The 27,765-nt window shown below is 46.2% G+C and overlaps 1 protein-coding gene across 11 annotated transcripts in view; it reads right to left on the reverse strand.

Annotated features, from left to right (window-relative positions):
- Window positions 1–16,188: 16,188 nt before the first annotated feature.
- PCNX1 (pecanex homolog 1 (Drosophila)) overlaps window positions 16,189–27,765 on the reverse strand; it is an 86,428-nt gene continuing 74,851 nt past the window's right edge. For all 11 annotated transcript variants that reach the window (XM_015287579.4, XM_025150850.3, XM_025150849.3 and 8 more), the window contains 4 exons: window positions 27,229–27,482; window positions 25,702–26,138; window positions 24,149–24,289; window positions 16,189–21,067 (listed from right to left, as the gene is read on the reverse strand). In XM_015287579.4, coding sequence (XP_015143065.1) covers window positions 20,927–21,067; window positions 24,149–24,289; window positions 25,702–26,138; window positions 27,229–27,482 — 973 coding nt within the window. In that variant the 3' untranslated portion in view covers window positions 16,189–20,926. The remainder of the gene's footprint in view (window positions 21,068–24,148; window positions 24,290–25,701; window positions 26,139–27,228; window positions 27,483–27,765) is intronic.

The following is a 27,765-nucleotide window of genomic DNA, read 5'->3' on the forward strand; positions in this document are numbered from 1 at the left end:
TCCAGCAAACAAATTAGAGCCTCTCTGCTGCTATTGCTGCACAGAAGTGGAAATAAGTGGAAGTCCTTTGGGGGTGTTGGTGAGAAGGCAAAAAAAGAACACCAAAGCAGATGCCCTTGGAGAGACTTGGAGACAACGCCACGATCTCCATGAAGGAGCAAAATGAAAAACAGGAAAGAGTGAATCAGCAAGCCCGTGGGCCCAGTGCTCTGCTGGTGAGGCAGCAGCCAGCCTTACAGGCTGTATGGCTGCAGTGTGTCCTCACCAGCTCATACCTCTCTACTCTGTATATTTTATTAGTGTTTACTGTATCCTTACTAATCACCTTGACAGCAGAAATGCGGGTCCCAAGTTGCTGTTGTGCACTGGAGATGTTCCACTGACTTGGAAGGGTACAGGCTGAGCCCTCCAGCTGCATGCTTCAGGGCAGGAGCTTGTCAGCATTCCTTGTCTATAAAATGTCCTTTATTGTTGTCATGGTATTTTACCAGTGGTACAAGTAATTAGCTCCCCGTAGACATGGTATTGCTAGTCCCAGCACTCTTTAATGGCTTAATTATCAGACTCTTAAAATGAGAAGCATTGTGTTATGTGCTTCCTGAGCCACTGTGCTTCATCTTCACTCTTCTCCACATTCAGGCAAACCTGGAAACGCACACAGAAGGTAAAGAGCTCACCAAGGCAGTTCTCTGCAGAACCATGGCATTAAGGAAAATCACCAAGCACAGTGCATCTTCAGACAGATCTTGACAAGAGAAGCCATCTCTGTAAGAATGGATCCAGCCATCTCCTCCAAAACTTACTTATGATCAGCATATCCGTAGATGGCAGGAGCCCTCTGTGACCTCTCTCCCACCTCTTGGTCCTACCGATCAGCCCAGAACCTGAAGGGTAAAGGAGCCTTGCTCAGATCCTCTGCAGGGACAGACGCTTCACCCTTAAAGCCTTTGAATCACATTTGCAGTGCGAGTTAAAATCTTGAATCTCACTGACTTCCAGTGTGACTTTGGCATCCGAACTATGCAAGAGGTTCTGAAAGTATTATTTGTTGGCAATACTTCAAGAGCAAACTTTTTCCTTTTTTAAGGAAAAGTAAGACAACTTCAGTTCTTGTTCCTGACATGAGATCTATGTGGTAAGTCACATCAATCCTTTGGTGATAAAAGAGTTTGGACCCAAAAAAAAAAAAGAGGCAGTCGTGAAATGTATTGTTATCAAATGGTGTTGTGGGGCAGGTTTGCCTGAAAGAGAGGAAAATGTAAACTTTGGTATCTAAATCAGAGAGAAGAATCAATATATTCTCTATCTTATAAACAAGCAATATTTAATTTAAATACGTGAACTGCAGTCAGCTCTTCATTGCTGCCTGTCCCTTTCCAGCTAATAAAGCACCACACAATTACTGCCGTTTTACGGTGACATTTCTGTATGTTTTGTTGTTTCAGATACTTCTGTAAAATCCTCCTCCAAAATTCTTTTTAACCTGCTATCAGCGTGTTCCTTACAAGCAGACTGGGACACGAACAACTACTTCATATAAAAACCAAAACAAAGAAAGGGGGGAAAAAACCACCCTGAGTCATTCCCTTGTCCTCCTCACATTTGAATCCCATGTTATGCACGACTGACTGCCTCAGAACAGGGAAATGTGGCTAATCTGCCTTTGGACTAGGCAGCGTGGATCTGAATTGTTAGCTGCTTTACTCACAGCCCAGCAGAGAACCAGCTGGGGATAAAAATTCTAGACCCCTCATCTCTCTAATAAGCTCCAACATCTACTGTTCCTTCCAAATAATTCCTCTTTGTCTCCTGCAAAGTACACGTCACCGGTAGCTCACTCAGGAACAGCAAACACTCATTGTAATGAAGAGCATTGCCTCTGGCAGGCTAATTGCTCTGATTCCACCCCCTCAAGGAAAACAGAGTTTCTCATTTTTTTCTGGTTATATTATTTCAGGACTTCATCCAAACACTTGGCAGAGAAGCAAGTGCCCCAGACGCTCCTTCGAATTCCAAGACCAAGTACTTCATTTCACTCAGTATTTCTGTAGGCTTATTTTGACAAATAAAGTGCTTCGCTCTTTTTATTTATTAATTTGCTTATTTTTTTCTTATTCTTTTTCAAGTCAGTTACGTAACACAAACCTGTCTTGGAGATATTCCTGTTCTTGGCTGCTGTATCTATGCGAAGTCCTCCCACTGGAGGCCCCTTGAGTTATGGTCACATCACAGACTCTCAGTCTGGCACCCCCGACAGCAGAAGCACCGCGTGGTCACTGCCTGCCCTGTGCTAACCTTTGTGTGACACACCAGGACTGCAGCTAGCGTGAACCTCAGCTGCACGGTAGGCTGAAATGCACAATAAGGACATTTAATAGTACTGTGTGGAATAAATTACTCCTCCTTACTGGAAACTTGTCTGGGAAGTCCATGGATGACCATGGGTGGTCTGCAGAAGGAGCCTGCAGCCACTCTGTGAAGCAGCGCAGTTTGCCCACTTGGCCACATAAGCTAACTAATTCAAGCTACAGAAGGGTTGTGTATGTGCAGATGGCAGCTAAAGTAGGGCAACACCTGTGCTCTAACTCATGTTAACAGTGCAAAAAGAAACATTTTTGAAGTAAGACATAAAGGAACTTAGGTTTGAGAAACCGCATGGTCAAATAACATTAGAGGAACTAGGTGATGGACACCAGCAGCCTCAAGGGGATGTGCTTCAGTGAGATACAGGTGAGATACCGTATGGCTGTGCAGCCTGGAGAAGAGAAGGCTCCAGGGAGACCTGAAAGTGGCCTTCCAGTATCTAAAAGGGCGTAAGAAAGAAGGGGACAGACTCTTTAGCAGGGTCTGTTGAGATCGGACAAGGGGAAATGGTTTCAAACTAAAAGAGGGGAGGTTTAGATTGGACATAAGGAAGATTTTTACAGTAAGGGTGGTGAGGCACTGGCACAGGTTGCCCAGGGAGGTGGTGGATGCCCCATCCCTGGAGACACTCAGGTCAGACTGGAGGGGCTCTGAGCACCCTGATGTAGCTGTGGGTGTCCCTGTTCATTGCAGGGGAGTTGGGCTAGATGGCCTTTATGGAGCCCTTCCAACTCAAACAATTCTATGATTCAGCAGGACAGTTCCTATTCAGGACAGCTTTTTCTAGCAGAAGAAACCCACTCACCACGTGCAGTGCAGAAAGCCGGCCGTGCTGAGGCAGCATATCCTGCACCTGTAGGCAGTGCAAGATGCCTCACATCTCTGTACAAGGCACCTTCTGTGTAGCTGAACAGCAGTATGACAGGAAACATCACTGTATAGTGATTAAGGGGACGAGGAATGATGCTTTGTGTGCCTTGAAGGCTACAAGTAAATCGCTGCATGCTACAGGAAAACAAAATAATCAGAGCAAGAAAGAGACTGTAGGCTGTGTAGGCTGTCTGTAGGATGACAAGATTCAACGCCCAGGTCTGTGCCAGCCCTGTGCTGCCTGCCAGTGCTGACATCCCTTTCCTCTTGATAACAACACAGATAATTGCCAGAACAGTAAAGAAAAACATATATATATTAAAATACTGCTTGGAGGTCTAAGGGCCACAAGACCACTTTGAGGAAGCTTTTTTCAGAGGACAGCGGGCCTGGGGGTTCCCTGCCAGTCGACCCCAGGACCACTGTAGCACAGGGAAGGCAGCTGAAGTGCCCCATCGAGGGTACTGATGGTGATGCTCTCTGGGTGATGCAACCTTCAGGCAACAGCGGGCAGCAGGACAAGAAGCGATGTCATCCCACAAGTGCTGCTGAACCCAAGCAGCAGCTGGGGCCGCTGCACCCTCAGCAATGACACCTTCTGGATGTAGGCAAGCTCCCTGTGAACTTCTGAATGTTAAAATCCTCTCATAAAAATAAATAGGCTTTGGAGAAAGCCCAAGGGCATATTTCAGAGCACTTTGGATTTTAGCCTGTTTCATCCTCTACTGCCAGCTGTCCATCCGTCCCACTAATGTACTTCGTTATGCAGCTAGGTAATGAGCCTACTTCTCCTTTACTGATGGGATTATAATTACGCATTTTCTGTAAGAAAGGGAGCCAAACTTGTACTACAGGACATAGAAGTAGGACCAGGAGGAGATTTTCTCATTTTACATTAGAGCACAGTTGAAACACTCCAGTGAAGTTACCGCATTAGTAAGAAATATCTCCCTTTTCCTCAGCAAAAGGAAGCTGAACTCTTCTTCAAAAGACTTGCCCCAAGGGCTGTCAGAGGTGATGTTTCGCTGCCAGGAATGGTGTCTCTGGATCTGGCTGTGCTGCCTCAACAATGCATGTGAGCAGGTGGACCAAACGGGGCAAGAAGAACATGCCTTTTCTGTCATGCTTTCCCTGCACACTAAGAGATGGTGATTTTAGATGTGTGGCTCAGAGATGCTCCCAGCCAGCAGTCACAGCTTGCCTTTGGTTCGTGCCAGGGTACCCCTCAGCTGGAACAGGTGGCTTCTTCTGTTGGGTGCAGCAGGATGGAGGGGCAGTTCCTCCACAGCTCCCCTCACCACAATTCCCCTCACTGACCTGAAGAGATCCCAGCAGATCCCATTCGCACAGCCCTTCCCAGGCTGCTTTGGGAATTGCACCTTTTGCAAAGCAATGATAGCAGGAGGCATTTATGTCTGTTCTCAGCCTTTATCACCTTCTACAGTGGTTAGAAACCAATCTTCGTGGTGGTTTATGGCTTTATGAGCTATTGTGCTTTTAGTTAATGCCTTGATTTTATCTGCCTGAGTCATTGATTACCTGCTTGTTTTGACTTAAGTGGCTTGTATTTTGTCTTTTTGTCTTCCTCGGAACAGTACTGCCCAGTGGTTGGCACTTTACCATCTAAACGGGCTAAATATAAAAGAGTCATTATATTTTTCACTCACTGTGAGAAAAGAGGATTTGATTTATTTTGATTGGTTTTCTAAATATTTTTGTATCAGATTTTGTCATTAGAATGCATAAAGGACTGCCTTTAAACTCCGCTTAGCTTCTGAAAAACAGCACTTAAGGCTTTATGCTACCAAGGTGTCACCCTCGATGGACTTCTGATAGGGTTTTTATCTGACCCACTGTGAAATCTCAACGTTGGAATGAGTTGAATGCTCTCAGGTACATTTCTCACATAGACACTTGCCTTAGTTTAAAAATAACAGCTAAGCTGATACCTTAGTAATTTTACATTTGTCTTTGATTATTAGTTTCTCGGAATTATAAAAGTCAACCGTAATTTATTCATGGGAGCACAATTATATAAAGCTGGTGCAGCCAAAAACTGGAAGAAAAATGGATTACATGCTTTTGGAAGCAGCCAAAAAATAGCAGATTCTGAAAATTGCCAGCGACTTCAACAACAGAGATGAGAGCCTTCAAGAGAGGCACACCAACACCAAGACTTCCAAAATGAAGTGTTACTGCTCAGAGAAGAGCTTGATCTGAGTGCTGCTCTCACGTGCTTGCTGACCCCACAGCAACTCAGGTCTCCTGGCAGTCAGCAGCGCTCTGGTTTCGAGGCAGGATCTCTTTCTCTTACACCATGGTGCTTCGAATAGAATTGAATTTCCTCTAAGCTTTATGTCTAATGAAGCAAAATAATGTCCTAATTTTTGAAAGATTGGCTACTGGCCACCGTAACCAGAAAAATGAAAAGTGACTGACTTATAAAATAGACCAAAAAATCCCAATATATACTCTCTCTCTCTCTCTCTCTCTCTCTACATATATATATACACCCAATATATACTCTCTCTATATATAGCTTTAATGCCACTATCCAAGCAGATGTAGTATCGGCCGTGGCTCTGCATTTAAGTGTCACCTTGTACCCAATACTATCAAAGAAATACCACCTCAGTGAGCCTGGTTCTGCAGCAGAACAATCTGACGGGGAAAATGCTGAGGAGCAACGCTCAGGCAGAACTGCTATAGGGGCACGGCTGAAAGAACAAGGACTACCCTGGGCTGCTCAATACAGCCAATACCAGCCTGACGGCAGGAGGAGAAGACAAGGTGTAATTCTGCCATCAGCTGCTCAGTGCCACAGCTTACAGCTGTGACCTCATTCACTAAGACTCACCATGCTGTATGCTCTGCTTCAGCCAAGATAAATACCTCATGTGGTTCATCTGTAGGAAAAAAGCTATGACACTGGTTACTTGGGTTAGTAAATCAGTGTTGCATAGTGCATGCAGTCACACTGAATGATGTATCTCATAAACTCATCACATGCCCTTTGAACCTGGCTATCTCTTCATCCTTTGTACACAGTGAATCTCATGTCTAACAACCATCACTCTTCAGGCAGATGTTAAGTATCAAATGCCTAATGCTAGGCACCTTATGGCAGTGCCTCTGCTTTATAGGCTCGCCTGACATTACAGAGAGCCTGGGGTGTGTGAACGGAGTGGAACTCACACCTCCAACTACTAAGACTCTCCTCCTCCTCTTAGAATCATACAACTGCTTGAGTTGGGCCATCTAGCCCAACTCCCCTGCAATGAACAGGGACACCCACAGCTAGGTCAGGGTGCCTAACCCTGAATGTCTCCAGGGATGGGGCATCCACCACCTCTCTGGGCAACCGGTGCCAGTGCCTCACGCCCATCACTGTAAAAATCTTCCTTATGACCAGTCTAGATCTCCCCTCTTTTAGTTTGAAACCATTTCCCCTTGTCCTATCGCAACAGACCCTGCTGAAGAGTCTGACCCCTTCTTTCCTACAGCCCCCCTCTGAAATAATAACCCAAATTGGAGACAAGCTCTCAAGAGGGCTCTCTCTCTTCTTTGTGAAACATGGCCACCACCAGCCCTCTGCAAACCCCACGGAGCAGTTGCCATTCTCATCTGTGCGGGAGCCGCGGGGACCTCTCCTGACCTTGGATTTTGGGACATTCCTGACCCAGGCAGGAAGGCGGCTGCAGGCAGTTACGGTGCCACGTTGCACAAGTCCCAGCAGGGCAGCAGGCACACACTCGCTTATCCGCTTTTGCAATTACTGTGCAAATTACTTCTCACCCCGATGGGGTTTTGTGTGTGTTTTAACAAACGTCTCACAGCTTTGGTATTCTCCGCACATTAAGAGAGCCAGCTACACCTGGGAGATGTCGCCTAGGACTCTAAGCCTTTGCATTTTCTTTTACATTTTCGAGCTTGCTTCCCACAAATAGAAAAACTGACCCACATGCTTGTTTTTCCCCCAGCTCAGGCTGTCCTTTGTCCTGTCTGTGCTAAAAACACAGACTGCAAATGTGCCAGAGCAAGTCCCACCAGCGTTTCCTTAATTCAGTCAAGCAGAATCGATTCCCGCTGAGAACAGCTCCAGCCAAACCTCTTAAGACCTGCACTAAGGGGGCCGATCGCCCTCAGACAAAGCAGGAAGCTCCCTCTGTGCCAGCACCGCTGGAGTCCAGTCCGACACAGGTTTGCTTCCTACACCCTGCAGCCTTCCTCGGCGTCCCATCCCTGACCCTTACACGCCCTTCTGCCTTTGTGCCTGCAAGGGCAGCGTGGGGCCGCCTCCTGGAGCAGCCGGAGCTGAGCTGCTGATGAAATTTCACCAGCGTGTCTCTCGTCTACCCACATGTCTGAATCGTGAACGCTTAAGTCCCGTGCTCCCTGCCAAATTTGTTTCAAATTGGCTCGTGGATGTAGAGGCTACCAGCGCGTGTGTGTGCGGGGCAGGGAGGGCTGCAGAGGCGTAGTTGTGTAAGCATAACTCGCTCAGCAAAACAGGCTAAAAATAATAAAGCTACATCATCGCATTCTTTCACAATGCTTCGGAAAACCTGAAGCAGTTGCTTGCAGCTGCCAGGAGTCCCTGCTGAAACCAAAGGGAAATAGGTGAGGAAAGCACAGCCGCCTCTGTGTCCTGCTCCATCTGCCCCCGCTGCAGGGGTCTGAACTGTCACCTGTTCTTCAGGCCGTCCTTCCCCAAGTACAAAATCATCTCTGTATTCACCCCCAGTTCTGGATTTTGTAAACAGTGCTGCTGTAGGGCAACCATTGCCCTTGCTGTAACTCTCTGCACATTGTGCTTTGGGCTCCATTGTAGCTGGCACGTGGACACTGAGGACAAGATAAGAAATAAGGGAAGATAAGCAAGAGACCACGGTGAAATGCTGGGAGTGTATCTGTCTGCACAGCAGACTGTAGAATGCCTTTGTCCTCACCACTGAAAACTTGCTGTATGTAACACGGACAGACAATTTCACAGAATCATTAAGGTTGGAAAAGATCTCTATGATCATCCAGTGCAACCATCAACCCCCTCCCCTCCCTCCCTCCCCCCATGCCTCTAACCACATCCCTCAGTGTCACATCTGAACGCTTCATGAACACCTCCAGGGACAGTGACTCCACCACCTTCCCGAGCAGCCCATGCCAGAGTGTGACCACTCTTTCTGAAGAGAAATTTTTCCTAATACCCAACCTGAATTTTAGGTCACGTCACAGGTAATTCCCTTCTTTGAGTCAAAGCTCTTCTCATAGCACCCCTTCTCCTCCCCAGGACCCTCTGGTGGCCGGTGTGATGGTGTTTCCAGCAGCAGCTGGTGCAGGGACAGGTGATGGAATGGGCTGCCCAGGGAGGTGGTGGAGTCACTGTCCCTGGAGGCGTTCAAGAGACATGTGGATGCAGTACTTAGGCATATGGTTTAGTGGGTGATAGTGGTGGTAGGTGGATGGTTGGAGCGGATGGAGTTCTTTTCAAACCTTCATGATACTAGGTGTCCGTAACAACAGAAGTACGGCTTAGCAAAGTGGGGATTTGCGGCGAGGACTTCCTTTTCAGCATAGGTGGAAGGGGAGGGAGCAATAAACGGCCCTGTTCAGCTAATCTGTTGGCTTAAAACCAAGGTAATGAGGCATGTGGGCACTTTGACAAGGAGCCAGAATCTCCTTTTGCCACCAATTTGACTTCTACCTTTTTTTGTCTCTCAAGCTGACAGTAAATTCCTCACAGTCCACTGAGCACATCAAAGTGGGGCTCAGGCTAGGTCTAATGCACAGTTAATTGGGTATATAACCTTTTAAAGTACTACTAGGAAAATAATTCACTTAATTAAATATTTCCAGTTGTGGAAACCTTCCTCTAGGTATATTGCACCACTTCTTGCACTTCTGCACACACAAGCTGTAGAATAAAGTTGGATATACTCACTCTTTTCCTACACACACAGTTCCCCAAACCTGTTCCTTCTCAGCTGTCCCCGCTGCTCCTTCCCTAGGATGGGACATCACCTCAGCAGTGAGATCAGAGCTGGACCAGGAGCTCCTGGCTCTGCCACCCACAGGGCAATAGGCCCAGCCATCCTGCACAAACCTGCCCGATGCTCTAGAGAAACACACTACAAAAGAAAACTTTGGTTTTGCACAGATGAGCCTCCTGAAAGAGGAGCACCAAGTCTCACACTCTCTGGCAGCAGGACCTTCTGCAAACACAGTAATATCACCATTAGGCTGAAATTATCACCACTCCTCTGGATCCCTTTCATGGGATGAACACCATCTTTATACAGAGAACAAAGCACGTCAGTGATCTCCCAACTGCCAGCCCCTAACTAATCTGCTGCACTTGCCCTGCAGTAGATACTCTCCTTATATCTAATGGCTACCCTGCAGGGAAGGGAGGAATCAAAACATACCTGCTGCGTTGTGACAGCAGCTGCTTGCTGCATAACCTGCACCAGGTCCTCAGGCAGTTCCTAACAGCTGCACTGTGCCAAGGGCACATCTGTGCTACCATCAGTGACTGGAACCTTTCCCCACCTCTGTGCATTCCACCCATCTCCCGCCAGCTCTCACCTCAAATATTTACACACGGCAGTTTGTAAGCGAGGAAGGCACCTCAAGTCACATCTTCAGTGTGCTTGCATTGCTCGTGCACTTGTGAGCTGGTTCCTCTGTCATCTGACCGAAGGCTGGCAGCCCCTTCCTGCAGCCCCTCCTTCACCGCCTGGCTAACACAGGCCACTCGGCAGCTCAGATTCATTCATGTCTGCATTCATTCTACATGAAAATCAGTAGGGATAACCGCTGCAAACTTTATATTTAACAGCCTTCAGAAATAATAAGCGCTCAGAAATAAGATGCTCTAAGCCTGCTATCTAAGCACAGCAGCAACTATTTTGTTACGCGGAACATATGAGAGCCCTTCATGCACAGCCATTAGGAGCTGTCATACCTGTGCCTGCTTCTAAGCGCGATTTACATGCATCTGTTTATGCCACATGCTGCCTCCATGGGACATGTGAGCCACGGGCTGGTGGAGGCACATCAGCATCACCCAAGTGTCTGCCCCACAGGAGTGCCTGGGGACCCTCTCACTATGACAAGGACACTCCTTACAGAGGTTTGTGCTACATCAGGGTGGCACCTCTCGCCAGCAATGGGCCTGAGCCACTTCTGGGATACAACGAGGAAACAAACCTTCCAGTGATCTCCTCGCTTAATTTCTCCATTGCCTTAAGTACAATGGCTAACAGTTAAAATGGACTTTGGGGTGTCGCCTACGGAGATCTGTAATGGTTTCCTGCTTTTTCTTTCTATTTGCAATCTATTTTGAGCGCTCTACCTTTCCTGGGCTGCCCATGAGGAGCTGCGCTGTGCACTTTCATCAGCTGATTCTGGGAAACGTCAGTTATGCCCTTCTCCTCTTAGCAATACATTTCTTGAAGGATTTAAAAATAGCACGCTATGAAACGTTTCCATCTTCTCTCTTCTAGAGGAGAGCTGAGGGGGCGTTAACTCTTTTCTGCTCCGCCGGAGCACGAAGCCTCGCGGTGCTCAAGCGCTGCTGGGCTGAGCGAGCTGCTGCTGCCGGCAGAGGCAATGCCAGCAGGGTGCCTGCAGCAACCTCCACGACTTCCTCCAGGGCCACCCTCCCCTGTCTGAAGATACCTGTGAAAGGCAATCCCTGGCAGCCAACTACGGTGCCGTGGAGGCGCCTGGAGCCGCCTGCTCCGATAAACCCGTATTCTTCACCACAGAGCTTCTCCTGTCCTTCTGCACTTGCCGTGCAATTCTCCTCTGGCTTGTGTGGCCCCCTGGGGAGCGCTACTCTGCTAACCACAGCGTTGGGAAACACGGCTCCAACCACAAAGCGCAGCTTCCCCTTTCAGACGACAACTCACTTTTCCCCATGCCTAGGGAAAGCCCAGAAGCACTACAACAATGACCGGCTGCATTCTGCTCACATAAGTACTGCTTTGGCACTGCTGAGGCCCCTCAGGTCCCCTCCCCGCTGGTTGCACAGCAGCACCCCAGCTCAGTCCCTCCGCACTGGGCAGCCCGAGCTGACAGAAGCACCCCAATTCTCAGAGAGGTATCGCAAACCCCAGCAGGGCTGCACGCTGCCCCCAGGCTTGTGTGATGTCTCATCTTGTTTGCTTTCTTTTCTCATGGGAAGTATTGCCTGTGGGGGATAATCCTCACTTTCCCTGCCTGACCATCACTGCTTTGAAGCCCCGATTAGATGTCCCGACAGTTATTAATCACGGGAGATCTATGGTATTTCAGTTGACTCAGAACTTTGGCGTTAGAGCCGAGGTTATAACAACTCCAGCAAATCCACTCGATAGTGGTTTCTATTTACTCAGCAGTGATGTCATATCAACCCATCTGGAGCACACTGGCAGAGATGTGAGTTTGTTAGAAGTCTGGGCATCAGAGCCACAGGAAGGCTCCTCTGCTGGGCAGCCGGTCGGGCAGCAAAGCAGAAGGGCAGCTCTCACCCCCTCTCCCATTCCAGCCTTGGAACTGGCACCTGCAAGGAGTCCTGCACACCTGCAACCACCGGTGTGGCTTCAGCCTCAGCCCACTCAAAGATGGTTCCTGAGAGCTTCATTTGGCTCCACTTGGAAGTAACGCTGGAAAAACTCCGGTTTTCCACTCTCCTTCCTCCTATCAGAACCAAACAAAAGCCCTCCCAGCATGAGGAGAAACAGCAGAACACTTTGCAAGAAAGCATTCTCTAGTGAGGAAAATACCAAGTCACTAATATATGCCAGAAGCAATTTATTCTCCGTGAATTTTCAAACAACATGAAGGAAGGATTCCAAAGTTTCTTGGCAAGCAACATTGCAGCAGTACCACGCATGGAATTTCCTGCAAGCCTGCTTGCTCCTTGGGAAGGCACAGACTTGCCATCCATCCCTCCACGGCCGATCCACAAGAGATCAGCAGGGTGTGCCGGGCTCTGCACAGCCCAGGCACACGGCTGGCACCATGCCGGTCACTTCCACGGCTCCCTTCAGCTCTACACCTATGAGGAAACGTCACCGCTAACAGCTGAGAGGCCATCATCCACAGCACTACCCCGGGGCTGTTACTTTACATTTCACCAAAGGGAAAACAAAAATAATGTTATATCTGCAGTATGAACGTCCTGTGATTTCCATTTCCTGGGCAATTCTGACAAGTGCCTTTTCACGTAAGCACTGGAACAAAACCAAGAGTGAAGGCTGCGTACAAATGGCGACTCCCAAGCTCTAAGCGTCCCTTAGCAGTCAGATGCAGCTCAGCGTTCACCCAGTACAGGCAGAACGTCCCAGGAAAGAGAGGGGAGCACAGCACCCTGCCGCCCACCTGGGCACCGAGCACCCGGCACTTACACACGTGTATCACCACAAAGGGGCTGTGTGGGCTGCTCCTGCGGGTGGGAGCTAAGCCTGGCCCCACGCACGTCCCATCGGCTGTTCTCTGCACCAGGGCAGAGGTGATGCTATCAACGTGGCCTTCATTTTTCATCAGGAACGGGCTGATCAGCATAACCAAACCCGACTACAAGCCCTCGGCATCTCAGTGTAGCCCATCATTCCGCTGCAAAACAAAAAGGCTTGCGACTGCAATTCAGAAAATGTAGCCTAGCAGAGAGGAGAGTTCCTCCAGAAAGTGTCTATTTATATAATCGCTGCAGCGCTCAGATACCATGGAAATAAGTAAAGAATAATATCTTGGGGGAGTCTGTGGCACTGCAGATTGGAGCAGCAGTCGCTGTTGCTGCCAAACGCGAGCCCCCGCTGGTGCTCCTGCCCCCGGGCTGCCCACGAGCTGCCATGCTTCAGCATCACGCTGCACTCTGCACGGATTTCACCAGACTGCTTCCAGCCCCGTTTCCCTTCTCCGGGCTCACGGGCACCCACCGCTCCCTGCCCTGTGCCCCAGGGACCGCGGCCAGATCACAGCAATCCCTCACCGGGCTCTCGCACAGGGATGTTGCTGGAAGGGCAATGGCCACACAAACCTGTGCTCTCCGCCTGCAATTTGCCACCAGCTATCCCTTGTTATTCCCTGATAGAATCTGGAAGCTCTGGATCCAGAAGGCGTCAGCGCACATCCAGCCCCCTGGTCATTCACTCATGGCAAAGTGATGACCTGGAGGACCAAAGAGGGTTTAAATGCTATAAAGAGTAAGGATCCAATTAGCAGAACAGACCAGGCTGGAATTAGCATTCAAGGATAAAGGCAGAAAAGGAAAACATGAAGTATCAGAAAGAGATACATGAAATTATCTCTCTGGAGTGAAGCAGCAGAAGCTCCACTGCTCGGTCTATTTAAAACTAAGTTGGACACAGAGAAATGAGCACAGGAGCTCCATTTCAGCAGGAAGAGGGCTCAGGTTACTTTCATCTTCAGTCCTCGCAGCTGGCTGTCTCTAAGCAGGAAGCGCCATGTGTTTGCCTGCGAGTAGTAACAGAGTTCTGCCAGTCCTACTGCTGCCTCTGGCAATTCCAAGGCATTTTTCCATATAGACCTTAGGAAGAGTATGAAGAACCACCAGAGCGAAGGCTGCATCTCAACTGCATGCTCAGAGTGAGGAGGCAGTCACACACACACACACATCTGTGTATGCTTCTGGGAAAAGTCACAAGGTTGCAACAGGAAGAAAAAAACGTGGGTCAAAGCAGAAACACCCATTGACTTCAACGTGACCGAGGGTGGAGAACTGCTGAACCTTGGGGCAGGCTGTGTGCCATACCTGTACCGCTGCCCTGAGGAACCACAAGCCAAGGGCTGCTGCTGTGCTGCTGGGCTTTCAGGACTGAAAGAGGAGAAATACGTTTGTCACATTTATTGGGGTTCTTCTGACTTCTCGTTAATCTCATCGCCTCTCCCGGCAAAGCTCCTGCTTCCTTAAGCAGCTGCCTGCACCGCATTAAGGAGTAAGCTGTTCATCCCGAGTCACATGTGCCAGCCTTTCCTCCCTTCTCTCAGGAAAGGTGATTTCAAACTAGAGCACCTGCCCCATTAGGCTGGAGAGGAATTCAGCCCAGCTGCTATCTTAATGGCCCTTTGAGCGTCGCCTTTACGTTCAGAGTCTCCTGTTTTAACCAGGGGCTTCCCACAGGCCAAGAAACGCTTTGGTGGCTCTGCTCACTGCACAGGCCGTGCTGGCAGCGTGTGGGCTCCATCCACACCAAGCACCCCACATCCCCCCAGGACAGGGACAGGGACTTCCACCTCTCACGGTGGACACAGAGCCTTGGGAGCAGGAGGAGCCAGCAGTGGCTCCGTGTCACCATTCCCCTTCCTGCATGGAGAGTGGCGGTCGAGGCCCTGAGTGAGAACGCAGGCACCGACGACCAGACGTTGTATATGAGAACTGAGAGTGAAGCAGTTGGTTTTGTGGCTGTACGTTTGCTACAGTCACGGGGAATCACTCCACCTGAAACGGAATTTCAGCCCCTCCAGGCCTTCACACATTCCTCGTTTTAATCCCTCCTGAAAGTATTTTTCGGCAGCCGTTTCTCACTGGGGCACGGAGGTGGGAGTGGGACGTGGCACTGAGATGCAGGACGGGGAGAAGGACAAAGGACCGGGACGTGGGACGTGGAGACGGGACGCGGGTAGGATGTGAGATGTGGGATTGGGGCGCAGGGTGTGGAAGTGGGACACGGGGATGGGGACACGGAAGAAGGCTATAGGACGTGGAGCTGAGCCACGGGGCACCCACGTGAGGGGTCGGGAGCCACGCGGGGCAGGCAGCGGGAGCGCGGCCACACACCCCCAGCCCGGTTTTATTTCGCCCTTACATAAAGCCACGCACTTCGGCTCCTGCTGGGAAGAAACGTCGGTGCGAGAGCCGTTGCAGCCCGCCGGGCGGAGAGGCAGCTGTGCCGACCCTCCCGCTGCCCGCCGGCGCAGCTGCGCTGAGGGCAGTGAGGAGCAGCTCGAGCAGGCTGCCCCCGGGCAGCGGAACGGCGGCGGCCCGGCCCGGCAGAGCTCTGGGGGATGTCAGCTGGGCGCCCCGTCGCCCCATCCCCGCCGGTAGTTCAGCACTGCGCCCGCTGAAACAGGGAAAGCGAGGCCCGAGCTCAGAGCACGGCCCGGCTTGCGGCGGGCAGGTAAAATAAAGCGGGATGCGGGGACTCTGTTCTTGGCTTCCGGGATGGGCGCATGTGATGAACGCACCTCTGGCTCCCAGCTCGGGGCCGTTGCCGGAAAGGGGCCGAGCGGCGACACCGGAGCGCTCCGTTCCCGCTCCGCTCGCTGCTGCCCGAAGACGGACGCGGCGTTTCCCCGCGCGTTCCTCCCCAGCCCACGGGATCGCCGCCCTTCACGGAGCCGCTCCCCCTCCGGAGGACGCCCCGCCGGCACTTCGCGCACGTGGCGGGGCCCGGAGCGCTGCCACAGCCCCGTCGGGGGCGGGCGAGGAGCGTCCGTGCGCGGCGGGGCGGAGACCGAAGCGGCACCGCTGCTGAACAAAGGCGGCGGTCGCCGAGGGGCCGCGCGGAACGGCCGAGCCGGAGGGACGGCGGCGCGGACCGAGGCAGCGCCCGCACGGCCCCGGCGGGACGAGGCCGCCCCCTGGCGGCAGCTCCGCCGCACGGCGCTCCGCCCGCTGGTGGAGAACGTGGGAAAGCGGCCGCTGAACCACGGGGGGCTCAAGAGGTCCCGGGGAAGCGCGAATGGAAAAGCGCCGGGCGGAACGACGGGGTAACGGCGTGGCAGGTTATGGAAAGAGAGCGAGACGGGGAAGCACAGCGAATGCAGAAGCCGTACCTAAGGAGTTTTTCTCATCTTTGTTCAACGGTAGCGAGGGGGCGGATGGCACTGCTCGTGGGAAGGCGTAAGGACGGAGCGGAGCCGCCTGAGAGCCGCCCGCAGCACGGGAGGCCCGAGGGAACCTGCCAGTGACCCCCGGGAGAACGTAACAGTGCAAGAAATGACAACACGTGAAAAAAGTCGTTTATTTCTCAGTGTTTCGCCACTGTCAATACTGTCCTTTTGCTGCACCAGGTTGCAAAAAAAAACTCTCCGCCTTTTCCATTTTCAACAGCTACAATATTTACAGGCCGTTTCCAGTAACACACGCAGACACATACACACTCACAGACACGCAGGTACGTATATCCCTATGCCTGGCAAGGTAGCCGGTTGCTGGTAGAGGCGATATATATCTATTGTCATCGTCCATCACAAGCCCTCCTCCTCCCATGCATCTCTTCTCTCTCTCCATTCAGCAGCTCGCGGCCAAGCTTTTTCAGGGGGAATCTTTAAGTAAGAAGTACCCAGCTATTCGTCGCCACTGTCCAGGGCCGTGGGCTGGGGTTCTCCATTCAAACTGTACACAGCAGAAGTCAAAAACTGCTCCTATTCAGCTGCTTGTGAACTGTGAGCGATGTACGTGCACTCCTCAACTCTTTTGGAGCAGCCATCTTAATCACCTTCTGGGAAATATGTGCATCATGCTGGGGTGAACAAGCCACATGCTTTACTTTCCACCAAGGTGTTATGGACCCACATTTTTACTAAGGCACCAGTAATGGCCAGTTTCGTTTCTGAAGGCGTCCGGCCTCAGTAAATGTACTGCATTAGGTTATCAAAGACTGAGCCAGACAACAAAAGAATAGATGCCTATATAATAGGTATAAAATTCCTTAATAAAAATAAGTGCATAAAACCTGTGGTGGTATAACCCCAAATCCAATATAGGTACAATAATATCTGAATAATATTAATTGTAAGAAATGCAATCTATCCTGCTCCATTTTGTGAACGGAGAGTCCTCTAACTGAGAAAGATCGTCCAAGCAGTGTTTTTCTATCTACACTCCTAGGTTGCGTGGTGCCGTGTGTCTCATCAGAGGAAAGCTCTGAATTTGGATCTGATTGTAAGACGTCCTCTTCTCCCCCTCACCCTGTGCTAATCAAAGCCCCATGGCCACTTGTCAGACGGCCAAGGGCACGGATCTGCGCTGTGAGTTTCCATGTTGCTGCTCACCAGCCCTTAGGCCTCGTGGAACAGCTGTTCTAATCCAGGTGGGGTTACGAGGGTGGTGGTAAGGAAGGACGGGGGATGAGCCACATAGCGGGTGGGAAAACTGAGGTCAACACTCAGAAACACATCGCGCGTTCCAGCACTGTGGCCACAGGAACCAACCTCAATGGAATCTAAACCAAAATCCAGATCTTGGCCATTGTTCTCCTGCCAACTCTGAAACAATTTCAGAAATGCTGTTTCACAAGAGAGAGCCCCTGAGAATCCATCACAATTAGTGTAGAGTAAGTGGCACAATCAGAGATACCATTGGAGTCACATACCTTCTTGTTTCTTTCTAATTCGGACCATTTTCAAAAGATTTCACAGGCTGGAAAGATGCATAAAGACTTAAAATTAAACATCAGCCTGTTTAGTGATGGACACAAACCAATCGGGGGGGCTTTTAAGCACTTCTCAGACATTAAATATCTGTCATGGGAAGCAGTAAATACATATGTATTTATGTACGTATACATAGATATCGCCTTCAAAGAAAAGAGAGAAACAAAAAATGGTTTTTGGATCGGTGCACATCTAAAACAGGGCTTAATTGGAATGTTCTTCTGGCAACAGAACATCATCACACAATGAAAAGTGGCCCGAGTTCATGCACTCGTTTATAGGTTCTCACGAAAGCTTTGAAGAAACAATCCTGTTCCATGCTGAGCTCAATCTGGACTGACAGGACTACCTGGAAAATCATCATCCTTTCTACAGCCATAGCGGGGGAAAAATGCTACATCAAGATGGAAATCATGGAGAATAGAACAATAGGAACAAGAAGTTTCCATCCCCAGGACAGATCTATCCTGCGGAGAGTTAGAACAAGTGTTTTGTCACACTCACAGCAGAACCAAGACACAAACTTACACAAACCAACATACAGTCAGGTATCAATCTTTAGGGGTTGGAATGCAGGAAAACTGAAGGAAAAGATGCTAATTTTCCAAAGCCTTAAGGAAGAGTACAATCACAAGAAGGTGACTGCTGTTGAGCAGACCTCAGCCACGCAGGAGTGCTATGTCAATGGTTGCACAGCAGGCGTTTGCTGAGTATCTCTGAAAGAAGCTATCAGCCTGCAATCCAGCCACATTAAGATCCATCTCTCAAAGGCAAGACACTGAAAGTCTTAAAATTAAAAAAAAAAAAGATCTATCAACTCTCTTTATCCCTTAGGAAAAAGCCTTTCTTTTCCCCCCATCTGCTGTTTGCTAATTTAATTCCAGTTACATATTCACTAGAATTTTTATGTGAACAAGTCATTAATTCCTTTCACATTTATCAGCAGCAGTGGATACTGCTGTTATCTTGCATTGAAGACAATGGTATAGATTATTCAGACTCAAGGTCAACTTACTGCAAGTTGCCTCAATTGAGTTAAAAACACCACAACAAAAAAAAACCCCAGCCTGGTATATTTCACTTTTCAGTCATTTGTTTACCTTAAGGCTCTAGTACAGGGGAAAAAAAAACACCAAACAACCTTCTAGAACAAAGATCCAATGAGGGCCTATTTCTTTCTAAAGAATCTTGATGAAGTAGTATTCCTAGTCATACAGGAAACCCTGTAATCCACCTATGGGGAAAGACAGAATAAAACCCTAACCAAAACATCTGCAATCTAAAATACACAAATGTTCTTCATTCCTGACAGCAAAATTACCAGACTACTGACCAAGGTTCATGTGCTGTACTACACCTCCTGATACACGGCAGATGAATTTAACTATACTATAGTGTGCACATATGATGAGCTACGTGGAACAGCAAGACTATTTCAATGGTGGCAGATCCAGAACCGTGCATTTCTACCAAGATCAACTGCACGTGCATACAACAGCTAGTAATATGCATCTGCAGAATGCACAGTGCTTGGAGCACAATTTGCATAGAGTATGATGTAAGCAAGGCCCCAGTGTAATTCACTGGGGGAGTTTTAACAATTGTCTAGCTACCAGGCACACAGAACTACCCTTTTGTAGCTAGCAAGCATACAGTGACTTGAGTCAGAACACCAAGAATTTTTAAGCAGACATCTCTTGCTTTTTTTTTCCCTCCCTCATCCCACATCACTTCACTCTTACACTAGGTGCATCATGGATTGGGTTTCTCTGAGAAATAACTGCAACCACCTCAGTGGTATATCAGAAGTATGTCCCGATTACATTATTTAGAAAGAAGCAGAGGTGACTGGGAAGAAGATGGCTGCTCCCAAAAGCTAGGACTGTGTGCAGATTCTGCACAGAATCCTACATAATTACAGATCAGAAACAGGAAACAATCACAATAGGTACACTCTTTTTCTTATGGATTAAGAGGAGTCATAGGAACTGCAAGTCAAAACCAAACCAGTTTCCCTCTCACACTCCCACGGTAGTTCTGAGTTACTTGTTTCCCTGAATACACACATTTAAAAAAATACAATAAAACCTAGGATATGTAACACATGAATAATTCAACTTCACAGTTATAAATACTCAAATTACACTTACATAGAATGTATAATCACAGAAAATAAAATTCAAGTCATAGAAAAGAATGAAGACTAAAGGGAAAGAAAAGGCAAGGTGGCAGAAGAAGTGATACAAGTTTAGGGCTGTGCCTTCTATAAAAGCCTTTTAAAAGTTGTTGTTTTTTTTATTTTTTTTTTTAATATTTTTAATTGGATAGAATAAAAAAACCTTCAAGTATCTCCCCTACAGAACTCAACTATCTGCCAGAGAAGAGCCAATGAAACAACATAGTCAGTTCTGGGCATAAAGAAGCAAGGTAGCTTAAGCTAGCTAAGGGAAAACAGATGGAAGATAGTGTACTCGGGTCCACTTTTAAAGCTGGATGTATTGTATAGATTTGAGGTACCACTGCCACAATAGATTCTGATGTAGTACAGGGATACTCAGGTACATGTCTAGATATTTCTTATTTTACCATTTATTGTGAAGAGGATGCAGCAAATGCACTTGTACGAAATACAGAACATAGAACCAAACCCATGGCACAGCCCTTACCATCAACATGTATATGGAGAAGGAGGGGATTAATCCCAAAGGCAATTTAAATAATGGTATTTTATATACTTATATTTATATATATAAATAAATGTTCTCAGCAATCTCAGGGTTGTTTTTAGTGCATTGCTGTAAAAAATTAGTGCAGTTCTCATTAATGTTTTAGCTCATAAGGAATAAGAATCTATACATCTGTTCAGTCTCTTCTTGCCACTCCTGAAACCTTTACACTGTGTTTCACCAAACTGAATGTCTGTAGTCAATTTCTTTAAAATAAGGTGGATGAATTCCACACACTCTGTGACAAGACATGGCAATTTTTGGCAAAAACAATTAGAAAAATATGAGGTGCTCTGATCTTAGAACTGAAACGTTTGTTGATTTAAAGCATTACACAATGCATAAACAAAATTTATAAACAAAAAGATATGTCTCAACAAATCTATCCTTCATGCAAATGTTTCTTCAGCAGCTAACAACTTAAAAATTTCTTACATTTGTTTATTTGGGGAAAAGGACTTAGACAAATCTGTTTCAAGTCCTCTCCTACAACTGGACCAAAGTTTTATGTCCTGGGAGCTGCTGCTTCTGGACCCTTCTCTCTTCTGAATTGTTGGAGAAGGGGAAGTTTAAGTCTCAGAGATTTACACTTCAGCCCCAAGTTCAAGGACTCCAGTTTCAACAACAGCAACGTATTTATCTTCAATTTGAACCAGCAGGATGGTCTTGTCTATGTGGGACCGACTACTTGGATCTCTGCTGCAAGGCACCCAGCGGTGAATCACCTGGAAAAAAAAATCAAGTAAAAGAAAATGTGAGTTTCATAGGAACAGCTGTCATTTCAAAGTTGTAGCTGATAATTCAGGACCCTTGCAAGGCAAAGGGAGTCGTAACACAAGGGCTACACTGACTTAGCTGCTCATTTTTCAACGTTTACATGCTTCTTGATTAGCTATTTGTCTTGCTGGAGATCTGCAGCTTACCAGAAGGCACTCCTCACTGAATTTGGATTTTAATACAACTTGAGCCAAATCAGAGCTGCACAGATCATGCAAAGTAAATAACAACTGGAAAAAAAAACTGTACACATGCAGATTAAGAATATTTTGAAATAATAATTTTGAAGCCACAATACTTCTAAAGTATCCCAGCATTTTGCAGCACACAGCAGCACAGAATACAGTTTATCAGGAGTTAGGCAAAAAACCTGTAAAATTAGAGATAACATAAAATAATTTATTTATTTAAACAAAGAAATGCTGTTGTACTGAGTGGAAGTAGGAATATACCACCCTCAGATGCAAAGCATTCCCCAGTGAAGTCCAAATACTACATCCTTGCTGTCCAACATAAAACTAGCACCTTTGTATAGCCAAATGCTCCAAAGGCCTGAATATCAAGGCTCCTTAGAAACTAAGTTTGTACATGCACAAACTGTACATGAATTGTAACTCAGTCAGTTTTACCATCAGTTACATAATGACTGACATTTAATTCTGATTTAGTATTTTCTATGACTGATCACACGCAAAATAAAGTCAGCAGATAGCGAGGAGCTGATAAGAATCTTTTGGGGTTGTCTTGTGCATGGCAGTGTTGGGGAAAAAAAAATATAATCAAAAGCTCTAGCACATACAAACGTAATGCAGAACACACCCTAACCTTAGATTCCTGGGAAAAAAAGGAGCTCCAATCTAAAGATGGCTAAATTTCATTTCCTTGAAGAAGCCCTACAATGTTTTTGTGCAGTGAATATACTGGCAAGGCTTAGCAAAATAAAAAGCAAACTTTGGAAAAGTGCTTTTTCAGCATAACAGATAATTTTTTAACAACTGAGAATACACAGTACTCACAACGTAGATGCTTCTCCTTTACAATCACCCTTAGATGCGTATTAACTAAGGGTATTAGAGCTGTGAGGATCAACACAACCTACCCTACTCCTCACAACACATTTTGATACTTTTACAGTTCAAGAAACCAGATACAGAATACCTATTTTTATTATGATGACTCAAAACCTGTCATAATTCAATTCCCCAATCCCATATCCCTATGCAAAAAACAAACAAACAAACCCCGTAATAATAAAAACACGAGGAACAACGTGGCTGTTGCTTCTTATCCATTCTCACTGTCCTTAAACCATTCTGTCCCACTTGCCCTTTTGCTTTCTTCTGCTTTTGACTACTGCTTCTTTTCCTTTCCCTTCCCATGAAGCCTACATGCCACTCAGGATGTTGCCATAATTGTTATGTAGGTACCATAGTGTGCGTTTTTCTGACGCTGAATTTCATACATGGATGCAGATAGAACAATGCTTTGGCAGGCAGACTGCTTGATGAGCAGCACCCCAACATGTAAGCATCAGTTCTGTGTGTTTGCAGAAGGTGCAGGATTAGAAAGGGAAGACTGTCCTAAGAAGCAATGAATTTACTGATGACATATGCTTATAACAAGCAGCAGAAACTGTCATTCGAGTTAAATCCATTCCTCACAATCATACATAAGAAGAAAGGGAGAAAGCACCAGATCATCCAAAGTTAAAAGACATTCTTCTAAAACCCTGCCAATATACTGCACCAACAACAGACAAGGAACATCCACTCCCTCTCAATCTTTCTGTTAACAGCCACCATAAATCAGCATGTTGCAACTTGCAGGACAAACTGCAGAACCACAGAAATAAAAAAAACTGTCCAGTGTTGAACAAACGGACTCATGATTCCAGAACACATTTCAGTTTGACCTTTTACATTCATCATGTTTATGACATTACTTATCTGCAATAGCTCAGAAGGAAATCCCAAAAAGCATACTGTCTAACCCCAACTTAATTATGAATATTTTAAACAGCATTCTCCTACACATTACATACAAGTCAGTTCTACAAGTTAGACCTCAGGGTGGTCAACTGTGATAGAGTTATTTGTGGAAGGAATTTGTTTTCATGGCCCTTCCTTCACATACACATAAAAATATATTCCAAATATTCCTTAATGTCATGCTCCTGCATCCACTAGTTGAATGACATCTCGAGCTGAAATAAGCAGACTATCAAAAGATCATTCTTATTAAGTGTCAGAACAGACACATTCAAAGTGAAAATACAGTGGCATCAGTAAACCAATGCATGTACAAAGTCAGCAGCTCTTACCTTGTACTATTTACCACTGGAAGAATACTCACTGCATAATTTTTAGATGAGAAGATCTATAAACAGTATGCCTTGGGTAAAAAACTAGAAGAATCTACAATGGGAGATCTTTTCCAACTAATCAGTGAATTTTTATTTTCATATGCAGATATAACATCCCTAGGGAAAAGTGAGACTGAGTTTCAAGTCGTACGCTTTTGCAAGTTTTAGTTATAGCATATTTCCTTCATAAAGGAAACATCAATTAAGTACTTATTACAAAACAAAGACAAAGAATTTGGCTCAATTTTCAGAGTAATTTAAAAACCAAATACTCTTAACCATTCAATTAAAGACTGGCTGGCAAACTGACCTTCAGTATTTTCTAAGGGATTGATTAAGGAAAGGAAAATGAAGGCTGGATGAGTAAGCAGAATGCCTGAGGTAAGAGTTCATGACAAGAGCTAGAAGAAGGCAAGGAAGAAGAAGTGGCTGACATTTGAATCATCTTGTTTCTTTTCAATACTGTTGCAGAAATATACTTCTGCTCCAAATTAGGATTCTAGAACTGCTCTTCCAGCAACACTGACTTAGAAGACAGCTGCTGATCCAAGTTACTACTAGCATGTCATTAGCCTTGACACCCAGACAGACTGCCTCATCAAGACACTTTTTTCTTTTGAATTAATTAGCTTGTCAACTTCTAAACAAACAAACAAAAAAAACTTACATGGCCTTCCATGCCTTCCTGAGGACTCCAGTCTTTCCAGCTGTTTCTTCCAGCTTTTAGCCGTATCACCTCATCTGGCCACTGCAGCTCTTTCCTTTTTGACACGTTGATCCCTTCCAGTACTTGACTGGGATCCATTAACTATAAGTAGGAATTGAGTTTTGACTGTTAGTTCAGCCAAAATTTAAAAGATGGATTAACTGTAACCTTTTGCATACTTCCACAGAACTGACTTGACCACACAGAAATCAATATCTGATTTCAATGCTGCAAACCCAAGCTCCAAGCTACAAAAATAATTGAGCAGCAGCAATGATGGAAATTGGGCTGTGGTTTCAGACACAGCTGACAATATACTGGTTCACTGCTGCCTGGCTCCCTTCCCCAGCCCTTCTTTCAGTTACGCTGGTCCACAGAAGAGTCCGAGACAGCTCAGAATACACAGTGGCAGCACAGGGTCCAGTAGCAGGGAAGAGTTTAGTGACGACGAACTGTTAGGACTGGCTCATCACTTTTAGAGAATTAAACCTTAGGAAACATGGGCTTAGAGAATTCATTAGTAGGCTAAAAAGCTATTTTCCTATTAGCATGGTTTGTTGAGACCCACCCAGCGTTATGAAGTTAATTAGCCTTTCTACAGGAGCAGCAGGAGAAAACTCCTGAAAACTTCCTATTTAAGGACAGAGAGAACTGCATAACATCCAATATCCCATGGCATACGGCAACCTTGTCTGTGTCTTCCTCACACAAAGGAAGGAAACAGTTTCATAGAAATGCCATTGTCTGTAAACAAAAGCTACTAAGCAGAAATCTACAAAATTAGTTAACTTTTTGTCTACATTAACTAACTTAGTTAACTATGACTAAAGATGCAATTTATTCTAAAATCAGGTGACGTCAGCAGTGAAGTCAAGTTTGTCATGATCTGACCTATTAAATACTGTTTGGTCTTTCCCAGTAATATACTGTCAAGAACGTGTACGTGCAGCTACTGAAAGCTACAAGAGCAAGAATATTTCTGGATTTTTCACAGAGCTGCTAAGGCTGCCAATAATCAACTTAGTCAATGGTATACCGTTTGTTGTTCAGTAAGCCAGCCTTGCAGCAATAACCAAAGAACACATACACATGTAAAACGAAAGCAACAGCATTTTTAACACCTATTTTAGAGGACAATCTACTTGGTAGAAAAGAACACCACTAGTTGCTTTCAGTCCTGCAGGCGAAGCTCTTTAGCTTTATGCATCATCATGAATAAAACCAGACCAAGCATGGAGAAAAACTGAATTCAGCTGACATTCTCAAGCCTGTACTACAGGAAAGTAAAGTAAGTAATATAAACAGAGATGTCTAAACATGCAGCAAGAGTGCTTGTCCAGAAAAGTGTTTCCTTACATTAGTTCTCCATTTGTAACTGCACAACTATTGTATACAGAGGCATATCAGATTGTGCATGTACTTAAAAGTCATGATTGCAGCAACACACAAGATAACACTAACAAAAGCACGTGACTAAGGAAGTTTAGGTTAACTTTTTCTTCTGGACTATTCACCTGGATTCTGTAAATAACGTCATCCTTTTTGGCTTGCATTTGATTTGCAGGGCTTGCATTACCAGCTGACTGAGTTTCAGCTGCATTACTCCCTCCTTCTGTCCCTAGAAAGCCCACAAGGGCATGCTGTTTACAGGCTGGGATGCTTTGGCTGGAGCTGCTGGAAGAGGGCAGACCATGCTGCATGCTGACTCCAGACTGGCCAGTAGGTTCCATTTGGTTCACCATAGATAGGCGGGACTGGATGGATGATGGGAGGTTACGAAGGGATATCTGACTGGTGGAAGAGCGCCGACAAGGCACAAAGCCTGTTGTGGATGTGCGAAGAGATGAATGACGACTGCCGTAGCAATAAGATGAATGGCTAGCTACTGAGGCACGGGCAGGGGAATGTCTGACAAGGCTCGACTGCACAGAGTGAGAGCTGTGACTGGTGCCTAAAAATAAAAGATACAGAATCAGGAGTTTGATAAAGCCTCCCACACATGTTAGACTTATGATATACAAGTGCTTTAGCAATTAAATACAAAATTGATGGGTCTAATCAACAGCATCTAAAACAATGGTATTGTAGGATTAGGGATCTTGCACTTAACATAGCAGAGCATTTGAGTGCGTTTCACTCATTTTATCATGGAATCTCACTTTCTGTTCTATTCCCAATCCCCATGAGACAAATCACTTGAAAAATGCTTCAGCCTTGCTCTCACCACATTAGCAGTTTGTTTCTTAACATCAACACTTAAGCTCCCAATACTGAAGACAGTACAGGAGATAGAGATGTCAGTGTTTCAAAAATGCAAATATTCTTTCTTAATATGCTTGAATGGATGTTCAAAGACTCAGACTGGATCAGAAAACATTAGAGCAGATGTTTTTAAGCATTAAGAAAAATTTAATGTAAAAAAACCAGCAGTTTATGAATATTATTTAGTGTCATTCCTAAATGAAGAACTTGTATAAACCTTCAGAGCTGCAGAGATATTCATGCTACGTAAAGAAAAAACCCAGTGTGTTCAGCTACATGCACATTTATATTCTTTGAGCAAAGGCAGAATTTGCAAAGCTTTTTCTTGGTTTTACTGCTTATTGCCTCACTAGCTTCAGGTCAGCACAGGTTCTGTTAGGATTTAGCTAAAATACAACTGAGATTAATGATCCACTCCAGTATATAAATAAGAAAAATATGAAGACATTAAAAACCAGCAAGCTTAACGTTAACAATCAATAAGACAGAAGTCCTAAGATGAATCAATCTGTAGAGATTCGTTGCAAAAAGTCATGTGGTCTGTTTTGCAAAAATAACTAAACTTCAACAGGATAAATCTCTGGAAACTTTCCATTGGACAAAACAGCACTGTAGTGTGAGAGGAACCCAAGCAGGTGTTAATAAAACAATCAAGGTTTGTACATCTGTCTGTTTTGTCTTTTCTTTTAGTCTAGGCCAGATCCAAAGAGTGGAGAGGCTGGCTCTGGCTACAGGGATTGTACTTGTGAAAAATCGTTATAGCTGTATTTTAACATTACCCAGAGTGGATGGATGAGCTGGTGGATGAGCTGCAGGAAGAGCAGTGGGATGAGCCCCGGGATGAGGTGCCACAGGAGGGTGCTGTACTGCTCCAGGTCCCTGCCCTGTAGGTGCATTCACTCCTCCTTGCGACACGCTGCTCTGCGACTCATTGATAGTGGCATTGTTACTTGTGCAAGAAGCCCCACCTCCAGCATCAGAATCTTCAATATTTCCACCACTGTTACAGCCAGCTCCACAACCTTTCCTTAGTCTGAAAACACAATGCAATTAACATTAAGTCACATCCTCTGAACATAAGGAATCTAAGAAACGCCACACAGCACAGTCTGTAAAGTCAGTTTTGCAGTTCTTTTTTTTTTTTTAATCAGATTTTTTAGAGAATGCTATTTTCTCAGAACAGGCTTTGCAAGTATGAACGTCACTTTCTAGGAGACTGTAATTTTCTTCAGGACAGCCATTCAAATAACAGCTATGATAAACCAAGAGCTGAGATAAAATAGCTCTTGGGAAGAGAGAAGGAAAAAAAGTAACCT

This window comes from Gallus gallus, chromosome 5 (assembly GCF_016699485.2).
Source record: "Gallus gallus isolate bGalGal1 chromosome 5, bGalGal1.mat.broiler.GRCg7b, whole genome shotgun sequence".
In the NCBI taxonomy this organism is placed as follows: Eukaryota; Metazoa; Chordata; class Aves; order Galliformes; family Phasianidae; genus Gallus; species Gallus gallus.